The 16,874-nt window shown below is 44.5% G+C and overlaps 1 protein-coding gene across 6 annotated transcripts in view; it reads right to left on the bottom strand.

The window, feature by feature from the left end:
• Positions 1–2,167: 2,167 nt before the first annotated feature.
• Positions 2,168–16,874, bottom strand: part of LOC120396082 (disintegrin and metalloproteinase domain-containing protein 20-like) — a 162,980-nt gene continuing 148,273 nt past the window's right edge. For all 6 annotated transcript variants that reach the window (XM_039520992.1, XM_039520993.1, XM_039520990.1 and 3 more), the window contains 3 exons: positions 15,697–15,811; positions 7,657–7,708; positions 2,168–2,418 (listed from right to left, as the gene is read on the bottom strand). In XM_039520992.1, the coding sequence (XP_039376926.1) occupies positions 2,377–2,418; positions 7,657–7,708; positions 15,697–15,811 (209 nt within the window). In that variant the 3' untranslated portion in view covers positions 2,168–2,376. The remainder of the gene's footprint in view (positions 2,419–7,656; positions 7,709–15,696; positions 15,812–16,874) is intronic.

A 16,874-nucleotide genomic window follows, 5' to 3' on the forward strand; every position in this document is an offset into this window, starting at 1 on the left:
TCAATTATTGGGAGTGGACCACATCCACCCTGACTGAATTGGCCTTGTCAACATTAGTTCTTCACCTGTAAGGTAACTCCCTTCTCTTCATGTGCCAATATATTTAGGTAATTTTCACTTCATGCATCTGAAGAAGTACGGTTTTTTACCCACGAAAACTTATGCCCAAATAAATCTGTTAGACTTTAGGGATATCTTCAGAGGCTTCCCTTTCAATTGCACCACCCTTTGCAGAAGCTTGGCAGGTTCCTCATGCAGTGAGGTAGGAGCTGCAAGCTTCCCAATTTAGTTGGAAATTGGTCCTGCTTTGAGCAGGGGGTTGGACTAGATACCTCCTGAGGTCCCTTCCAACCCTGATATTCTATGATTCTATGATTCAGAACCAAAGGTAAGCCTTCCTACACCACCAGGGATACTGGTACCGAGCAGTTAAGCAGGTCCCTTGTGGCTTCACATGCCTTTGGGGGAGCTTGAGAGTGGCAATGACTGATGGCTCTGCCGCAGAGATCTTTGAGCAGACATCCTTGACAGACCTGGCACAAGCTCCAGAGGTGGGGATCCCTTCTTTTTAGGTGACGAATGCTCCAGCGAAAGACTCTTCCCCGAATGTCTTGTAGCGTCTCTGCCCCGACTTGGCTTCGGTACTGACATGCCCAAGCAAGGTGTCAAACCTTAGGAGGGCCTATGCCTTTTCTTCAGTGAAAGGGACCAAGGATCTGCAGACATCTCTGGTGGATGAGTCCATACCGAAGCAGATGTACTTGGGGCGTTCTCCCCATGGGATGAATCCAATGGAGGGTAAAGTTTCTCCATGAGTAAACACTTGAGCCTCAGCACTTTATTTCATTGAGTGGAGCTTAAATCCTTTACAGATGTGACATTTCTCAGTGATGTGGGATTCTCCCACATTTTAAGCATGCAGGTGCGAAGCCTGGTACTGAAAGATAAAAACTTGTCAAAAAGACCTAAACTAAAACCTAGCACTTAAAACTAAACTAACTAACTATATATATATATATACAGAGAGAGAGAGAGAGAGAGAGAGAGCGCTAACAAATTCATGGTTCATATTCATCAATTTCACAGTCATACGATTTAAAAAAAATCAATTTCATAGTTTGATTTTTACATCTGAACTTTCATGGCACTATAACCATAAGGTTCCAACCCAAAAGAGGGTGAGAGGGGTTGCAAGGCTATTGTAGGGGGGTCATGGTACCCTTATTTCTGTGCTGCTACTGACAGAGGTTCAGCCTTAGAGCTGGGAAACCGGAGAGCAGCAGATAGCACATATGTGAGGGTCGAATGGTATGGGGGGTCATCACTTTTTTTGGGGTGCAGGGCCTTACGAATGAGGGGGCATTGTGGACCCCAACCCACCCCTCACACAGCCAGCCCCTTTAACTCCCAAGTTCTGGGTCTGGAGCTAAGGAGTGGCAGCTCTGTGGCTTCTCTCTGTGTAATGACCCCTCCTCCTGCAGCTGGGGAGCAATAGGGAAAGGAAGTGGGATGGGAGTGCTGAGCTTCCTGCAGCTGGGGAGGTTCACAGAGGTTAGTCTGACCGGGCTCTGGGAGCAGCCCTTGCAGGAGAAAAGGAAGTGCAGCCCCTCCCCAGCCCTGCCAGGAGTAGCAGCTGGAACCCAGTGCATGCTAGAAGCCCCAGCTGGGGTGCCCCCAGCTCTGCCCTTTCTCACAAGATTTCACTGGGGAGACCAGATTTCATGGTCCATGATGTGTATTTTGCAGCTGTGAATTTGATAGGGACCACGCACAGACACACACAGAGACATGAGTCAGGGAAGCACTTATCAAAACAAGTTTGAAATTGCTTCCACAATCATCACTTGTGATAAGAAGGGACCGAGGAAGGTGGGGAGCTGCTCCACTCTCTTATGCCAGCCTGCAGTGGCGTGTGGCAACAGAAGATGCTCAAGTCCCCCAGTGAGGGAAAGAGCTCTCTGAGAACTGTGCATGAGGTGTGTATACACATACAGTGGAAAGCACATGTGCATGCACTCAAAGAACAGCTAAGTTTCTGCTTCCTAGGGATAGAGCATTCTGGGAATACGTCTTATGGATACAGAGGACAGAACCAGCTTAGAAGCAGGATGAGATTCTATGAAGCTCTGAGGAGACACTTATGTGAATACAGAAAGAAAAGCATAAATAAGGACAAAATCTGTTTATTCAAATAAAGTGGAACAGAAGAACAAAATAAACTGACAATTTCAAAAAAGAATCCCACAAAACTGGGAATTTTGACACACAAGTATCTCAGCAAGGTTCCACATGTTCTTTCAATGGCTGAACTGATCAAAAACATTGTTTTTTCAATCTTCCAGTAGCCTGTGTTTTGTTAAGCAAATAGCTTCCCCTCTACTTTTTAGACTGTATACTGCTTTTCTTCTTCACACTCTTCTAAAACAAAACAAAACAAAACAGTACAATGATTAAAGCATGGTCTATGTAACTGGCAAACTTTATGTAACCACATTTATTCTGCTCTCAGTCATTCAGGATCTGGCATTCAGAGGTCTAAGCTGCCATATTCCTTTGGAACTATTTTTGAAGAAGCAAAAGTTTGTACAACATGGAAACATTATTTGGTAAACCTACCAGTTTCCGTGATATGTATTACTATTCCAAAACATTTCAAAAAAGACCTCAAGCTAAGCCCTCAAGACAGGAAATTTTATTTATTTCTTTAGATTTATAATAAGGGTCTCACTATTCATCCATTTTATCCCTTAGAAAACTATTGCAACATTAAAATATAAGTAATCATGAAGTCCAGGATTACTTAAGATATAAATAAATAGACAATACAAAATCCTCATACTTCCAAGCCTAAGCCTAGGACCCTTAAACATATCCCAGTCCCCAAGGTGCAAGTACCTGCCCCCATCCTTTCTCAACTCAGTGGGCGCTGGATCCATGCCCCCTGCCTAGTGAGTACCATTCAGTTAAGGGTTCGTCCCTCCATTGGGTTATGCCAGATACAGTTCTGCTGAACCTCCATTCACACAACAAGGATAACAATCTTCATTACTCCTGCCCCAGTAACAAGGACATTGGGGATACAACACCAGCCACAAGTGACCATTTGGGCAAGCAATACCATCAAACTCAGCACCTAGGCTAGACAGGTGTGTCCATGCAAACGAGATCAGCTTCTGAAGACTTTTTCCACATCTCACCACTAGATGTCAGGGGAGAGCTCATTCAGACTCTGCTTACACTTTAAAAAGGCCAATTTCACAAAGCTGAAAACAATTATGAGCCAACTCATCAAAATGTGAATGATCATTGGGAACTGTGTAAGAACACTTTTCTAGATGTTCCACAAGCCCACAACTGAGGAAGAAGACTATTGGTTAAAAACAAATCTAGTTTAGCGGTGAAGTGAAGGCACCTGTTATATATATAAATATATATAAAAGCAAAAGGAATAAAGGGGAATTTGAGAGTAATGATTATATATCAGAAGCTTGAAATTTTGAAAAATTGATAAGGAAAGCAAGGGGACACAAGCAGAAATGTATGGCCAGTAGAGTTAAGGACAATAAGAAGGAGTTTAAAAGTATATTAATAAAAAAAATTTAATTATGGCATTGGTCTGCTACTAGATGGAAATGGTAGAATTATCAATAATAATGCAGAAAAGCCAGATGTGTTCAAAAATATTTCTGTGCTATACTTGGGTAAAAAAATGATGATGTAGTCATGTCATAGGAAATACTTTTTGCTTTCCACTAGTATCTCGGGAGGATGTTATACAGTGGCTACTCAAATTAGATATTTTCAAACCAGCAGGTCTGGATAACTTGATTCCAAGATTTTTTAAATTGCTGGCTGAGCTTGCTGAACCATTAATGTTGATTTCCAATAAGTTTTGGAACACTGAGGAAGTTCTAGAAGACTGGAAGAAACCTAATGTTGTGCCCGTATCTAAAAAGAGTAAATATGATGACCAGGTACTTATAGGCCTGTTAGTCTGACATTAATCCCCGATAAGATAACGGAGTGGTTGATATGGGACTCTATTAAAAGAATTAAAGGAGGTTAATATAATTAATGCCAATCAACATGGGTTTGTGGAAATTAGAGGCTGTCAGACTAACCTGATATATTTTTTTGGTCAGGTGTCAAGTTAATAAAGGAATAGTGTTGATGTAATATACACAGACTCCGGTAAGACATTTGACCTGGTAGCACAAGACCAGATATGGCAATTTCCCGCACTATCTTTGGGAAGTCTTACTGTCCTAAGTAAGGACCAGGGAATTGTGGGCCAGGGATTGTAAATAATTCCGTGGGTGAGATAACAACTCCTTTAGGAATTCCAAACAATGGTGGTGGTAGTAGGAACAACAGGTGATTAGATAAATTCACTCAGATTGTAACATCTCCAGAGATGTACCACCTCACTGGGTGATGCTTGCATATATTAGTTCAAACTGGATTCTCCAGAGGCCAACAGACAAAGAAAGGACTTTTAGATAAATAGCCTGAGTTTAAACTGACTCAGGGATTTCTTTCTGATTCAGCAAATGGACAGGACCTTTTGTCCCCAGTGGGTGGGGTTAAGGTTTGAAAGGACTGATACCTGGCATTGAGGTGGAGTTGCAGTGGGGTGACCGCTGGGAAGATTTTTAGCGTGTGTCTGTTAGTTCTTGGATTATTTTAATCTGTGTTTTTAATGCTTTCACCTTAAGAATAAATGTGCGTGCTTAGAAAGGGCTGTGTGGTAACTTAGAACTGTGGGCAATTACAACTGTTCATAGCCTCTGAGGAGAAAGCAAAGTACAGACACAGGCCAATTTAGGCCTTCTGGCTTGCTGGGGAACTCACAGTGTAGACAGGGAACAGTGCGGCCTAGAAAAACCCTGGTCAGGATTAAGAGATATAGATCTCTGCCCAAGAGAGATGATGGCTGAAGAGCCAGGAGCCTACAATGGGTGCCATTGCTGGACAATGAGGGGGAAATACAGATGCAGTTGCCCTAAACAGTGACTATTTTGATTTAAAATCTAGAAAGATATAAAATTAACATGGCACACATCAAAGTTTTCATGGATTGAGAACTGGTTAAAGGACAGGGAACAAAGGGTAGGAATTAATGGTAAATTCTCAGAATGGAGAGGGGTAACTAGTGGTGTTTTCAGTCCTAGGACCAATCCTATTCAATTTATTCATAAATGATCTGGAGAAAAACAGTGAGGTGGCAAAGTTTGCAGATGATACTAAACTACTCAAGATAGTTAAGACCAAAGCAGATTGTGAAGAACTTCAAAAAGATCTCACAAAACTAAGTGATTGGGCAACAAAATGGCAAATGAAATTTAATGTGGATAAATGTAAAGTAATGCACATTGGAAAAAATAACCCCAACTATACATACAACATGATGGGGCTAACTTAGCTACAACAGAAAAAGATCTTGGAGTTATCGTGGATAGTTCTCTGAAGATGTAAAAGCAAACAGGATGTTAGGAATCATTAAAAGGGATAGAGAATAAGACTGAGAATATATTATTGCCCTCGAATACTGTGTACAGATGTGGAAAAGATATTCTAGCACTCGAAAAGGTTCAGAAAAGAGCAACTAAAATGATTAGGGGGTTAGAGAGGGTCCCATCTGAGGAAAGATTAAAGAGGCTAGGACTCTGCAGTTTGGAAAGAGAAGACTAAGGGGACATGATAGAGGTATATAAAATCATGAGTGATGTTGAGAAAGTGGATAAGGAAAAGTTATTTACTTATCCCCATAATACAAGAACTAGGGGTCACCAAATGAAATTAATAGGCAGCAGGTTTAAAACAAATACAAGGAAGTTCTTCTTCACGCAGCGCACAGTCAACTTGTGGAACTCCTTACCTGAGGAGGTTGTGAAGGCTAGGACTATAACAATGTTTAAAAGGGGACTGGATAAATTCATGGGGGCTAAGTCCATAAATGGCTATTAGCCAGGATGGGTAAGAATGGTGTCCCTAGCCTCTGTTCGTCAGAGGATGGAGATGGATGGCAGGAGAGAGATCACTTGATCATTGCCTGTTAGGTTCACTCCCTCAGGGGCACCTGGCATTGGCCACTGTCGGTAGACAGATACTGGGCTAGATGGACCTTTGGTCTGACCCGGTACGGCCTTTCTTATGTTCTTATGTTCTTATGTTCAAACGGATTAAAAGCTGGCTAATGATTAGGTCTCAAAAAGTAATTGTAAATGGGGAATCAAATGGGTGTGCTTCTAGTGGGGTCCCACAGGGATCCGTTCTTGGCTAGAATTTAACATTTGTATTAATAACCTGGAAGAAAATATAAAATTATCACGGATATAGTTTACAGATGACGCAAACATTGGGGGAATAGTAAATAACAAAGAGGCCTGGTCACTCATACAGAATGATCTCGGCCACTTGATAAGATGGGCACAAACAAACAGTATGCATTTTTAATATGGCTAAATGTAAATGTATATATCTAGGAACAAAGAATGTAGGCCATAATTACTGAATAGGGGAGTCTATCCTGAAAATCAGTGACTCTGAAAAAGATTTGGTGAACATGGTGAATAATTAACTAAATGCCTTGTCCAAAAAAGCTAATGTGATCCTGAGATGGATAAATAGGGGAGTCTTTAGCAGGAGTAGAGTGGTTATTTTACCTCTGGATTTGGCACTAGTGTAACTGCTGCTGGAATACTGTATCTAGTAGTCAAGAAGGATATTAATAAACTGGAGAGGGTTCAGAGAAGAGCCACAAGAAATGATTGAAGCATTAGAAAACATGTCTTATAGTGACAGACTCAAAGTTCACCATATTTAGTTTAAAATAGAGAAGATTTAGGGGTGACTATAAGTATCTACACAGGAAAGAAATATTTAATAGTAGGCTCTTCAATTGAGAAAGGTATAACACAATCCAATGGCTGAAAGTTGAAACGACACAAATTCAGACTGGAAATATGGTGTGAAGTTTTAATTACTTTCACTGTTAACTATTGGAACAACTTACCAAGGATCCAGGCGGATTCTCCATCACTGACAATTTTAAAATCAAGATTGGATGTTTTTTTACAAGATCTACTCTAGGAATTATTTTGGGGAAGTTCTGTGTTATACAGGAGGTCAGACTAGAGGATCACAATGGTCCCTTCTGGCCTTGAAATTTATGAATCTATGATTTACTCAGAGTAGTTTTGATAGTATTTCTTAGTTATTAATTTAAAAAATAAAAATGAGATTCTATAATCTGGATCTATTTTTAAGAAATTTCAAGGTCTCCTGTCCCAAACAAGGTGCAAACTCAGTCAGGCAATAGGTCTGTGTGAACTGTGTCGGTTGGTCCACCGAGCCGCTAGGGGGCGGTGGGGAGCTACGGCCTCACTGGCCAGCCTGGGTCATGCTTCTGTCACTGGGAAAAGCGCCAGCCAGAGTCTGTAGCGCACCTCTCAGGCAGGGGAGCGCCAGCAAAAGTCTATAGTGTGCCCCTGAGGCAGGGGAGCATTGGCAAAGGTCTGTGGCGCACCCCTCATGATCATTTTTCAAATTAGAAAAAAGGAAGAGAAGTTTTGATTATCTTCCAGATTAGAAAATGCTCATATGATCTCCACATATTAGAGAGTAACTGAAGTGATCTATCTGAAAAACACTTACTGTGTCTGCAGCACCAGAATCACCTTGTGTTGTCTGTCTCTTTCTGGAGGACCTACGATACAAACCACATACTATTTAGACAATACAGTTTATGAACAAGCTGAAATTGTAATTACTATGCATGATTTTGAGAAGATGATTATTAAAATCTATCAAACCAGTTGTGTTACATGACAGCCATGCAGAACACAATGCCATCCACAGCCTCAGGAACAACTCTGACATCATAATCAAAAAGGCTGACAAAGGAGGGGCTGTCGTCATCATGAATAGGTCAGAGTATGAACCACATTCTACAGGCCATTATCCTCTGATCCCACTGAGGGTTACCAAAAAAAACTTCACCATCTGCTCAAGAAACTCCCTGAAAAAGCACAGGAACAAATCTGCACAAACACACCCTTAGAACCCCAACCAGGGATATTCTATCTGCTACACAAGATCCATAAACCTGGAAATCCTGGATGCCCCATTATCTCAAGCACTGGCACCCTGACAGCAGGATTGTCTGGCTATGTAGACTCTCTCCTTGCCCTTTGCTACCAGCACTCCTAGCTATCTTCGAGACACCACTGACTTCCTGAGGAAAGGGGGTGTAGAGGCTTGGGGGATTATTCTCAAGTCTGCTCAGGAAAAGGAGTGTAGGGGCTTAGGAGGATATTTAGGGAAGGTAGGGCTCCAAGTGGCCCTCCCTAAATGTTTGTTTAAATCACTTTGTGGTGGCAGCGTTACTTAATCCAAGGAATAGGGGCATTTTTAACCTAAACGGGTAGAAATAAGCTTAGGGGGTCTTTATGCGGGTCCCCACGTCTGTATCCTAAAGTTCAGAGTGGAGAGGGAACCCTGACATGGTGGCAGAGTGGTGGGATCATTTTGAACCAAAAGCCCAGTAGAATTTTAAAAGGTCATTTTTTTTTCCTTTTTGGCTGTTTAGAAAACAGATAGAGATCTTTTCTCTCTTTGCCTGGAGGCAGAGGTATCAGGTCCTTGTAACAAAAGGATGTTTTTAAGCTGTGAGCAGCTGGAGATTTTTGTCTCTGCCTCAGGGCAGGGTAGTTAACTTTCTACAAGAAAATTCACAAGATAGTTTTTTTTTCCTTTATAGCTCTTGGTTTAGGCTAGGTTAAGTACAAAAAGCAGGAACATGATGACCAGTGACACAGCTAATAAACCAGAGCTGGCTAGACTGGAAGCAAAAGAGAAAGAGAACGAACATAAGAGACTGACCGAATTAAAACAACTAGAAATTAAGGCACAGGAAGCTACCCACAAGAGAGCTCTGGAGGCAGAAGTGGCTGCCCAAGAGAGCCCTGGAGTTACAAGAAAAAGAGAGGCAGGATGAACTAGAGTTAGAGAAGGCAAGGGCTAAGCAGAATATACCAGACAACCCTGGCAATCCTTCTCCAGGTACCGCTTCCCATCCCAGAAAGTTTCCCACCTACAAGGCAGGTGATGATACTGAGGCCTTCTTAGAAAATTTCGAAAGGGCCTGCATCTCTACTGACCAGTACATGGTAGAGCTGAGACCACAACTCAGTGGACCTTTAGCAGAGGTGGCGGCTGAAATGACTAAGGAACACATGAACAGTTATGGACTTTTTTTAAAAAAAGGCCAGAATCAGAATGGAGCTAATACCCGAGCATGCCCGTCAGCAGTTCAGAGGCCTAAAGTGGAAACTGGACGTGGCATTTTCCCAACATGCCTACCACTACCAAAGAAAAAGAATGCCTGGATATCCTGGATATCAGGAGCAAGTGTCTCTGGAAGATCTCTCTTTCCTTCTGAATGGCAGCTCCTGATATTAGCTCCTGATATCCAGGCATCCCAGTTCTTTTCAATGTGGTAGGCATGTTGGGAAAATGCCCCAAGAACCCCAGCAGATTACAGTTCATCTTACAGGTCACACCAAAGGTCCTCAGATGCCTCCCAGGTACCCTCAGGGTAACATTGTGGAGGTCTGAGTTGCCTGTCCAGTACAAGGGCTGGTCAGGAATGTGGACTTTTGCAGTCTATGATGATCATCCCATCCCCATGCTACTGGGGGAAGATTTGGCCAACCATGTGAATCTAGCCAAGAGGTGGGAATGGTCACCCGCAGCCAGGCTAAGCAAGCTTTCACACCTATCCCTGTTCCTGAGCCTTCTACCAGGGCCCCGTCTGTGTTACTAGAGACTCAGGTGAAGGTGGTGGAACCGGATCCCCTGCCAACAACTGCAACAGCCGTAGTGGATCCAGCCCCAGAGACCCAGCCAAAGCCAGTCCCAGAACCAGAACTGGTGAAGCAACCAGTACCAGAACCATTGCCAGAACTGAGTCCAGCACTTGCAACCCAGTCTACAGCTCCAACAACAGAGGGCACCACCGAGCCTGCACAGGCAGCAGCAGCAGATAACCCTACACAAGAGGCTCAGCCAGAGCCTGAAATACCACATAGTGCAACGGCAGAGAGCGGTTCACAGTCAACGGAAACAGCCCCATCACCTGCATCACCTCCAGAGGGACCAAGCCCCAGTCCACAATCCAGTGAGGAACTGATGTCTTCAGCATCAAGGGAATAGTTCCAGGCCGAACAGAAATCAGATGAAAGCCTCCAGGGAGCTTGGATGGTGGCATGGAGCAACCCACTGCCTCTCAGCTCTTCTAATCAGTCCCGATTTGTTGTAGAAAGAGGACTTTTATACAAGGAAACTCTTTCTGCTGGGCACCAGGAAGACTGGCATCCTCAGAGACAGTTGGTAGTTCCAACTAAATACCTGGTAAAGCTCTTGAGCTTAGCTCACGATCATCCTAGTGGCCATGCTGGGGTGAACAGGACCAAGGACCATTTGGGGAGATCATTCCACTGGGAGGGAATGGGCAAGGATGTTTCTACCTATGTCCGGTCTTGTGAGGTGTGCAAAAGAGTGGGAAACCCCGCAAGACCAGATCAAAGCCCCTTTCCAGCCACTCCCCATAACTGAGGTTCCATTTCAGCGAGTAACTCTGGATATTCTGTGTCCTTTCCTAAAAAGACACCCAGAGGAAAGCAGTACATACGGACTTTCATGGATTTTGCCACCTGATGGCTGGAAGCAGTAGCTCTAAGCAATACCAGGGCTAAAAGTGTGTGCCAGGCACTAACAGACATTTTTGCCAGGGTAGGCTGTCCCTCCGACATCCTGACAGATTCGGGAACTAATTTCCTGGCAGGGACCATGAAAAGCCTGTGGGAAGCTCATGGGGTGAACCACTTGGTTGCCATCCCTTACCATCATCAAACCAATGGCCTGGTGGAGAAGTTTAATGGAACTTTGGGGGCCATGGTACGTAAATTTGTAAATGAGCACTCCAAAGATTGGGACCTAGTGTTATAGCAGTTACTTTTTTGCCTACAGGGCTGTACCACATCCCAGTTTAGGGTTTTCACTATTTGAACTTGTGTATGGCCGTGAGGTTAAAGAGCCATTACAGTTGGTGAAGCAGCAATGGGAGGGGTTTACGCCTTCTCTAGGAACTAACATTCTGGACTTTGTAAACAACCTACTAAAACACCCTCCAAACCTCTTTAGCCCTTGCTAGAGAAAACTTACAAGATGCTCAGGAAAAGCAAAAAGCCTGGTATGATAAACATGCCAGAGAGCATTCCTTCAAAGTAGGGGACCAGGTCATGGTCTTGAAGGCGCTCCAGGCCCATAAGATGGAAGCATCGTGGGAAGGGCCATTCACGGTCCAAGAGCACCTGGGAGATGTTAACTATCTCATAGCACCCCCCACCTCAAACCTCAAGCCTAAAGTGTATCATGTTAATTCTCTAAAGCCCTTCTATTCCAGAGAGTTAAAGGTTTGTCAGTTTACAGCCCAGGGAGGAGATGATGCTGAGGGGCCTGGAGGTGTCTATTACGATGGAAAAAGTGATGCTGGAATGGAAGAGGTGAACCTCTCCATGAGCCTTGGACATATGCAGCGACAGCAGATCAAGGAGCTGTGCACTAGCTTCACATCGATGTTCTCAGCCTCCCCAGGACAGACCGAACGGGCATACTACTCCATTAGCACAGGTAATGCTCACCTAATTAGAGCCCAACCCTACCGGTTGTCTCCTCAAGCCAAAACTGCTATAGAACAAGAGATCCAGGATGTGCTACAAATGGGTGTAATCTGCCCCTCTAACAGTGCATGGGCATCTCAAGTGGTTCTAGTTCCCAAACCAGATGAGAAGATACGCTTTTGCATGGACTATCATAAACTAAATGCTGTAACTCTCCCAGACAACTATCCAATGTCATGTACAGATGAGCTATTGGAGAAACTGGGACATGCCCAGTTCATCTCTACATTAGACTTAACCAAGGGGTACTGGCAAGTGCCGCTAGATGAACCCGCCAAGGAAAGGTCAGCCTTCATCACCCATGCAGGGATGTATGAATTTAATGTGCTCCCTTTTGGGCTGTGAAATGCACCTGCCACCTTCCAAAAACTTGTATGGTTTCCTAGTGGGATTGGGAGAATCTGCAGTCGCCTACCTTGACAATGTGGGCATCTTTTCTGATTCATGGGCAGAACACCTGGAGCATCTACAAAAAGTCTTTGAGTGCATAAGGGAGGCAGGACTAACTGTTAAGGCTAAAAAGTGTCAAATAGGCCTAAACAAAGTGACTTACCTTGGACACCAGATGGGTCAAGGAACTATCAACCTCCTACAGGCCAAAGTGGATGCTATCCAAAAGTGGCCTGTCCCAAAGTCAAAGAACAGGTCCAATCCTTCTTAGGCTTGGCTGGCTATTACAGGTGATTAGTACCACACTACAGCCAAATTGTTGCCCCACTGACAGACTAACCAAAAAGAAACAGACAAATGCAGATGTGGAGATTGTTTTCCTGAGGTGACTATCTGCCTGAGTTGTGAGATTCCTGAGGTGAGCTCCCTATCTCAAGAGAGACATAGCCATTGTGAAGGTTGTTGTTGCAGGTGGGTGAGTGAAAGGAATGCCAGCACAGACATTGAGTTGATTTTTCCACCCATCTAGGAAGTTCTTCATGGGGAGGGAAACCATGGCTTGCCTGTTCAGGAAATAGGTCATTCTGAGCCAGCTCTGGAAGCAGTGGATGCGTAATTTTGCATGATCAGTCACGAAGTTGCAGACTGCCGTATGACTCAGGAGAGGTACACAGTTCCTTACTGAGGTTCATGGACTCCCCTGAATGGTCCTGATTAGATAGGCTAATGTTATGAATCCGTCTGTGAGGAGGTAGACGCTGGCTGTCAGTGAATCCAAGTATGCCCCTATGAATTGTATTTTCAGTACAAGGTTGTATGTTGGTAGCAGGGGAAAAGACAGTACAGAGGACAAGTGGGATACCAAAAGACCCTGCGAACCTATGAGTAGAGGAGACTTGGGTTCATCTGAGACAAAGAGGTCTTTAGGGAAGCTAAACTTCTCCAGGACCAGAGGTCAACTGAATAGAGGGGAGACTAGTTTGAGTCCAAGCTGAGAGGGGTCAGTACCGGTGCTACTCTGGTCTTTGCAGGCGTCTGGCGATCTGACTGCACAGTAGTTTTCTGTGATGCATGGATGAGGGGCGGGTCATGAACTCTGTTACAGAAGAACAGAAGTTTTGGGAATGAGACAAAATGACTCATCAGCCATATGACTGCCTTGGGGATGAGTAAGTTTTCCCCTAGTCAGGTTTCCCCACTCCATAGCCTCACTGACTAGTCATTCAGGTTTTCTGATGGTTTCTCTTTCTCTTGTGACTCGAACTTCTGGCAAAGTCACTCTTTAGTCTCAGCCCTTTCAGGGTATGTCAGCGTCCACTCCAGTAACAGTCTGGCAGCCTTGTTCCAGAGTTCTAGACTGACTTTAGGTCCACTAGGCCTTATGATATTTATCTAGAGCCTTTGTTAGGGTTTCCCTTGGTGGTCTGTAGGGGAATTCAGCCCCACTCTCTACCCTGGGTTCCAGCCCTAAGGTCCACTTCCTCAGACCTCCTGCTTCTTCCATGGATATCTTCCTACTGTGGCCTGTTTAAAAATATTCTTCCCAAGCCCTCTTAACAGGGCCGGCTCCAGGCACCAGGAAAGGAAGCAGGTGCCTGGGGTGGCCAATAGAAAGGGATGGCACGTCCAGGTCTTCAGCAGCATTTCGGCGGTGGGTCATTCACTCTGTCTCTGCACTTTGGTGGCAGCTCAATAGGTTTTTTCTTTTTTTTTTCTTTCGCTGCTTGGGGCGGCAAAAAAGCTGGAGCCAGCCCTGCCTCTTAAGGCCTCAATGGAAAGGTAACAAAGGAAAAACAACAACAAAAAATAGTCCTAACAAGTCCCTGGCCTCCCTCCTTTCAGGATATACCGGACAAGCCATAGCCCAGCTCAGTATCCTCAGGGCTATCCGGAAATGTTTGCAGAACCCCCCTGGCAGTGTTATCCTGCGCAGTACTCCTTTCTGTGAACCAATGGGGAGAGATGTGTCCACCTCCTATGGCTGGGCCTTTTTGAACTGGGTTTCTCCTTTTTTACTCTCCTGCTCCAAGACTGGCATGCCTTGCAGGTGCAGCATGGTGGGGCCGCCTGAGACCAAAACTGCATTTTAACCCTTCCTTTACTGGTGTGGAGTGTGTACACTCCATCACATACCAGGAGACAGGAAGAGATGGGCATGCTTTCATAGCGGGGACAAAGGGGAGGGGAATCCAGTTTGTGAATCAATCAACGTCAGAAACAGCTAGCTTGGATGAAAAGGCTCCATGAATCTGAAAAGAACTCATGAGCTGCAGGGGAAAGATCTGGGACATCACAGAAAACTCTGCCCAACCCCAAAGAAAATTCACAGTGGTGAGGAATGTGGCACAGGGAAACACTTTTCGGAACATCTGTGATTTTGTATAGATCTGGGTTTCTCATAGTACTAAGTAAAGAGTCTTGCTGTTTTGGAAAGCTGTGCAAAGTTTGTGTACGTCTGTTGGCTTTCACTAGAGGTACCCCTGGAGAGGTAAACTGTAAACCAGACGGCTCACCCTTTCAGTGGGATTCTGGGGAGACTGCACTAGTTTCAGCACCTCGGCATTTGGACTGCAGGGGTCACTGACCTCTGCCAAGAGCGCTGTGAGACTTGAGGTCTGCTCCGGGAGTTTGTGGCTAGAGGTACAAAGCCAGGAACAATGCCTAAGCTCAACCCTGTCCCAGCAAGCAACTTGCACGTGCGACTCAATGTGTGGATTAGAACTGGGCAAAAAGAGGAAGTGTGTCTGTGTGTGTGGGGGGGGGGTGTCTCTTTCTGTTAAAACTGTCATGGTTTTGAGAAAATTTAATCCCAAAGCTGGACAGAACATCAAAACCACCAAAAAATTGCAGAAAAACATTGAAGAAAAATTCCACTTTGGGACAACCAAAACATATTTTTTTAGCTCCCCAGCCACATTCAAGGAAGGCTCTAATCAATTTCATAGGAAATTGACAAGAGGTCTCCAGCCCTGCTGCTGGAGAGGCAGAGAGCCCCTCCACTCTGTTTCCCTGTCAATCCCCTCAAGTTCCCAAAGCAAGTAAGGTGCTGTCATGGTGCTCTGCCTGTCTGTCCCCTAGAGCCAGCTGGGAAAGCGGTAAGGCAGAGCTTCCGATGCTCTGCCTGTCTGTCCCCCTGGAGCTAAGGGAAAGGTGGAAAGGTGAAGCACAGCAGTGCTGTCCTTCCCCATCCCCTGGCACTGCAGGGAGATGGTGATTGATGAAGGTTTAGTTGCATCTGTACCAGATTTGATTAAACATTTAATTCTGCCTAATTGGCATTTTCTGATTAAACTCAGTTTTGGCAGAAAATTTCTAACAAGCTCTAGTTTGGATTTTCTCACAGCAGTCTGGAGAGCGTTCAGTAGGGGGGAGCCCAACCAGATTTCTGGCAGCATCCTAGGCTAATAATGGACCAGCTTAGGAAATGTAAGAGAGGTGCTCTTGCAGGTGGCCAGCAATGCATGGCAGGCTTACAGCCAAGTGTAACACTGGGGCAGCTGGGATTAGAAATAAGTGTCACAATCTTATCACATAGTGTAAACGTGAATGAAATTTTACTTACCTGCTAAAGAGCCGAGCAATTTGAGCTCTTTTATGCACGGCAAAGCTGAGAACCAGAAGAAGAAGAAGTATGCTTCCAATTGCTACTCCCATGATGACAATGTCACTACTGGACACTTGGAAAGAAACAGACACGGAACATTACACTTTGTTTGCACTTAGGAATTTACTCCTATAACTGTAACAAACATTTCCATAGAAACTGAGGCTCGTCCCTGTATGAAGTGTGCATGCATCACAGACACATACAGCTATCTCATATGTACATTCTCTAACAATACTAGCAAAGAGGGCCTCCAAATTTGTTTTGTCTGTGCACAAGGTGCCAGCGTTGCTGCGTGTTTCTGCTGTGCATTCCCCCTAATCATGGATACCATGTGTTGTCAACAGCTGGGCAGGCAGTGTGACACAGTTACATGGTTGTCATATTGCACATGAATTTGGGATGTAATATAGCTGTCCCCACCCCCCAAAAAGGCCTTGAAGTTTCAGGCTGTATATGTACAAGCATCAGATCTTGGAGCAAGGAGGGAATACTTCTTTCTATATGGGCCTAGACTGACCACACCTAGAATTGTGTTAATTTTTCAGCACTACAGTGATGGAAATATACTTAAAAATTAGAGGGAGTAAAGTAAAAGATAACAAAACTATCAGGGATCTTGAGGACTTGATTCATAAGGAAAATATAACAGAGATAAAAGCTTACAGCTTGGTTGAGCAATGACTAAGGGGGAACATGACAACAGTCTACAATTATGTAAGCATTCTCAGATGAGAATGAGCTCTTTCTGACAACCATGGTAATTCTACCAGAGTACCCCAGCAAATGCTAAGTTGCCACTGTGAGAGAGGCAGTCTCTCAAACACCTGTGTCCCGGGCTATATAGAGCTTTAAAGATCATACCCAGTACCCAGAACTGCAGCCAGAAATGAACAGATGCCCAGTACAGATCACAAAACATTACTGTGATATGCCAATAGCTAACACATTCAGTTCAAGAAGAGACCCACTGTATTCTACACATATTACCTTCTGGGGGCAGATTTGGACCCACAGGAAGCAAGGAAGCTACAGTGCAACTCCATGGCAAAGGAATATATGGGCCAGACAGGGTGCCCTCAGTGACCATCCCATGGACATAGAGAAGCACTTCTCTATGGCTCTGGCACTAACAC

Source organism: Mauremys reevesii, linkage group 1 (genome assembly GCF_016161935.1).
Source record: "Mauremys reevesii isolate NIE-2019 linkage group 1, ASM1616193v1, whole genome shotgun sequence".
Classification (NCBI taxonomy): Eukaryota; Metazoa; Chordata; order Testudines; family Geoemydidae; genus Mauremys; species Mauremys reevesii.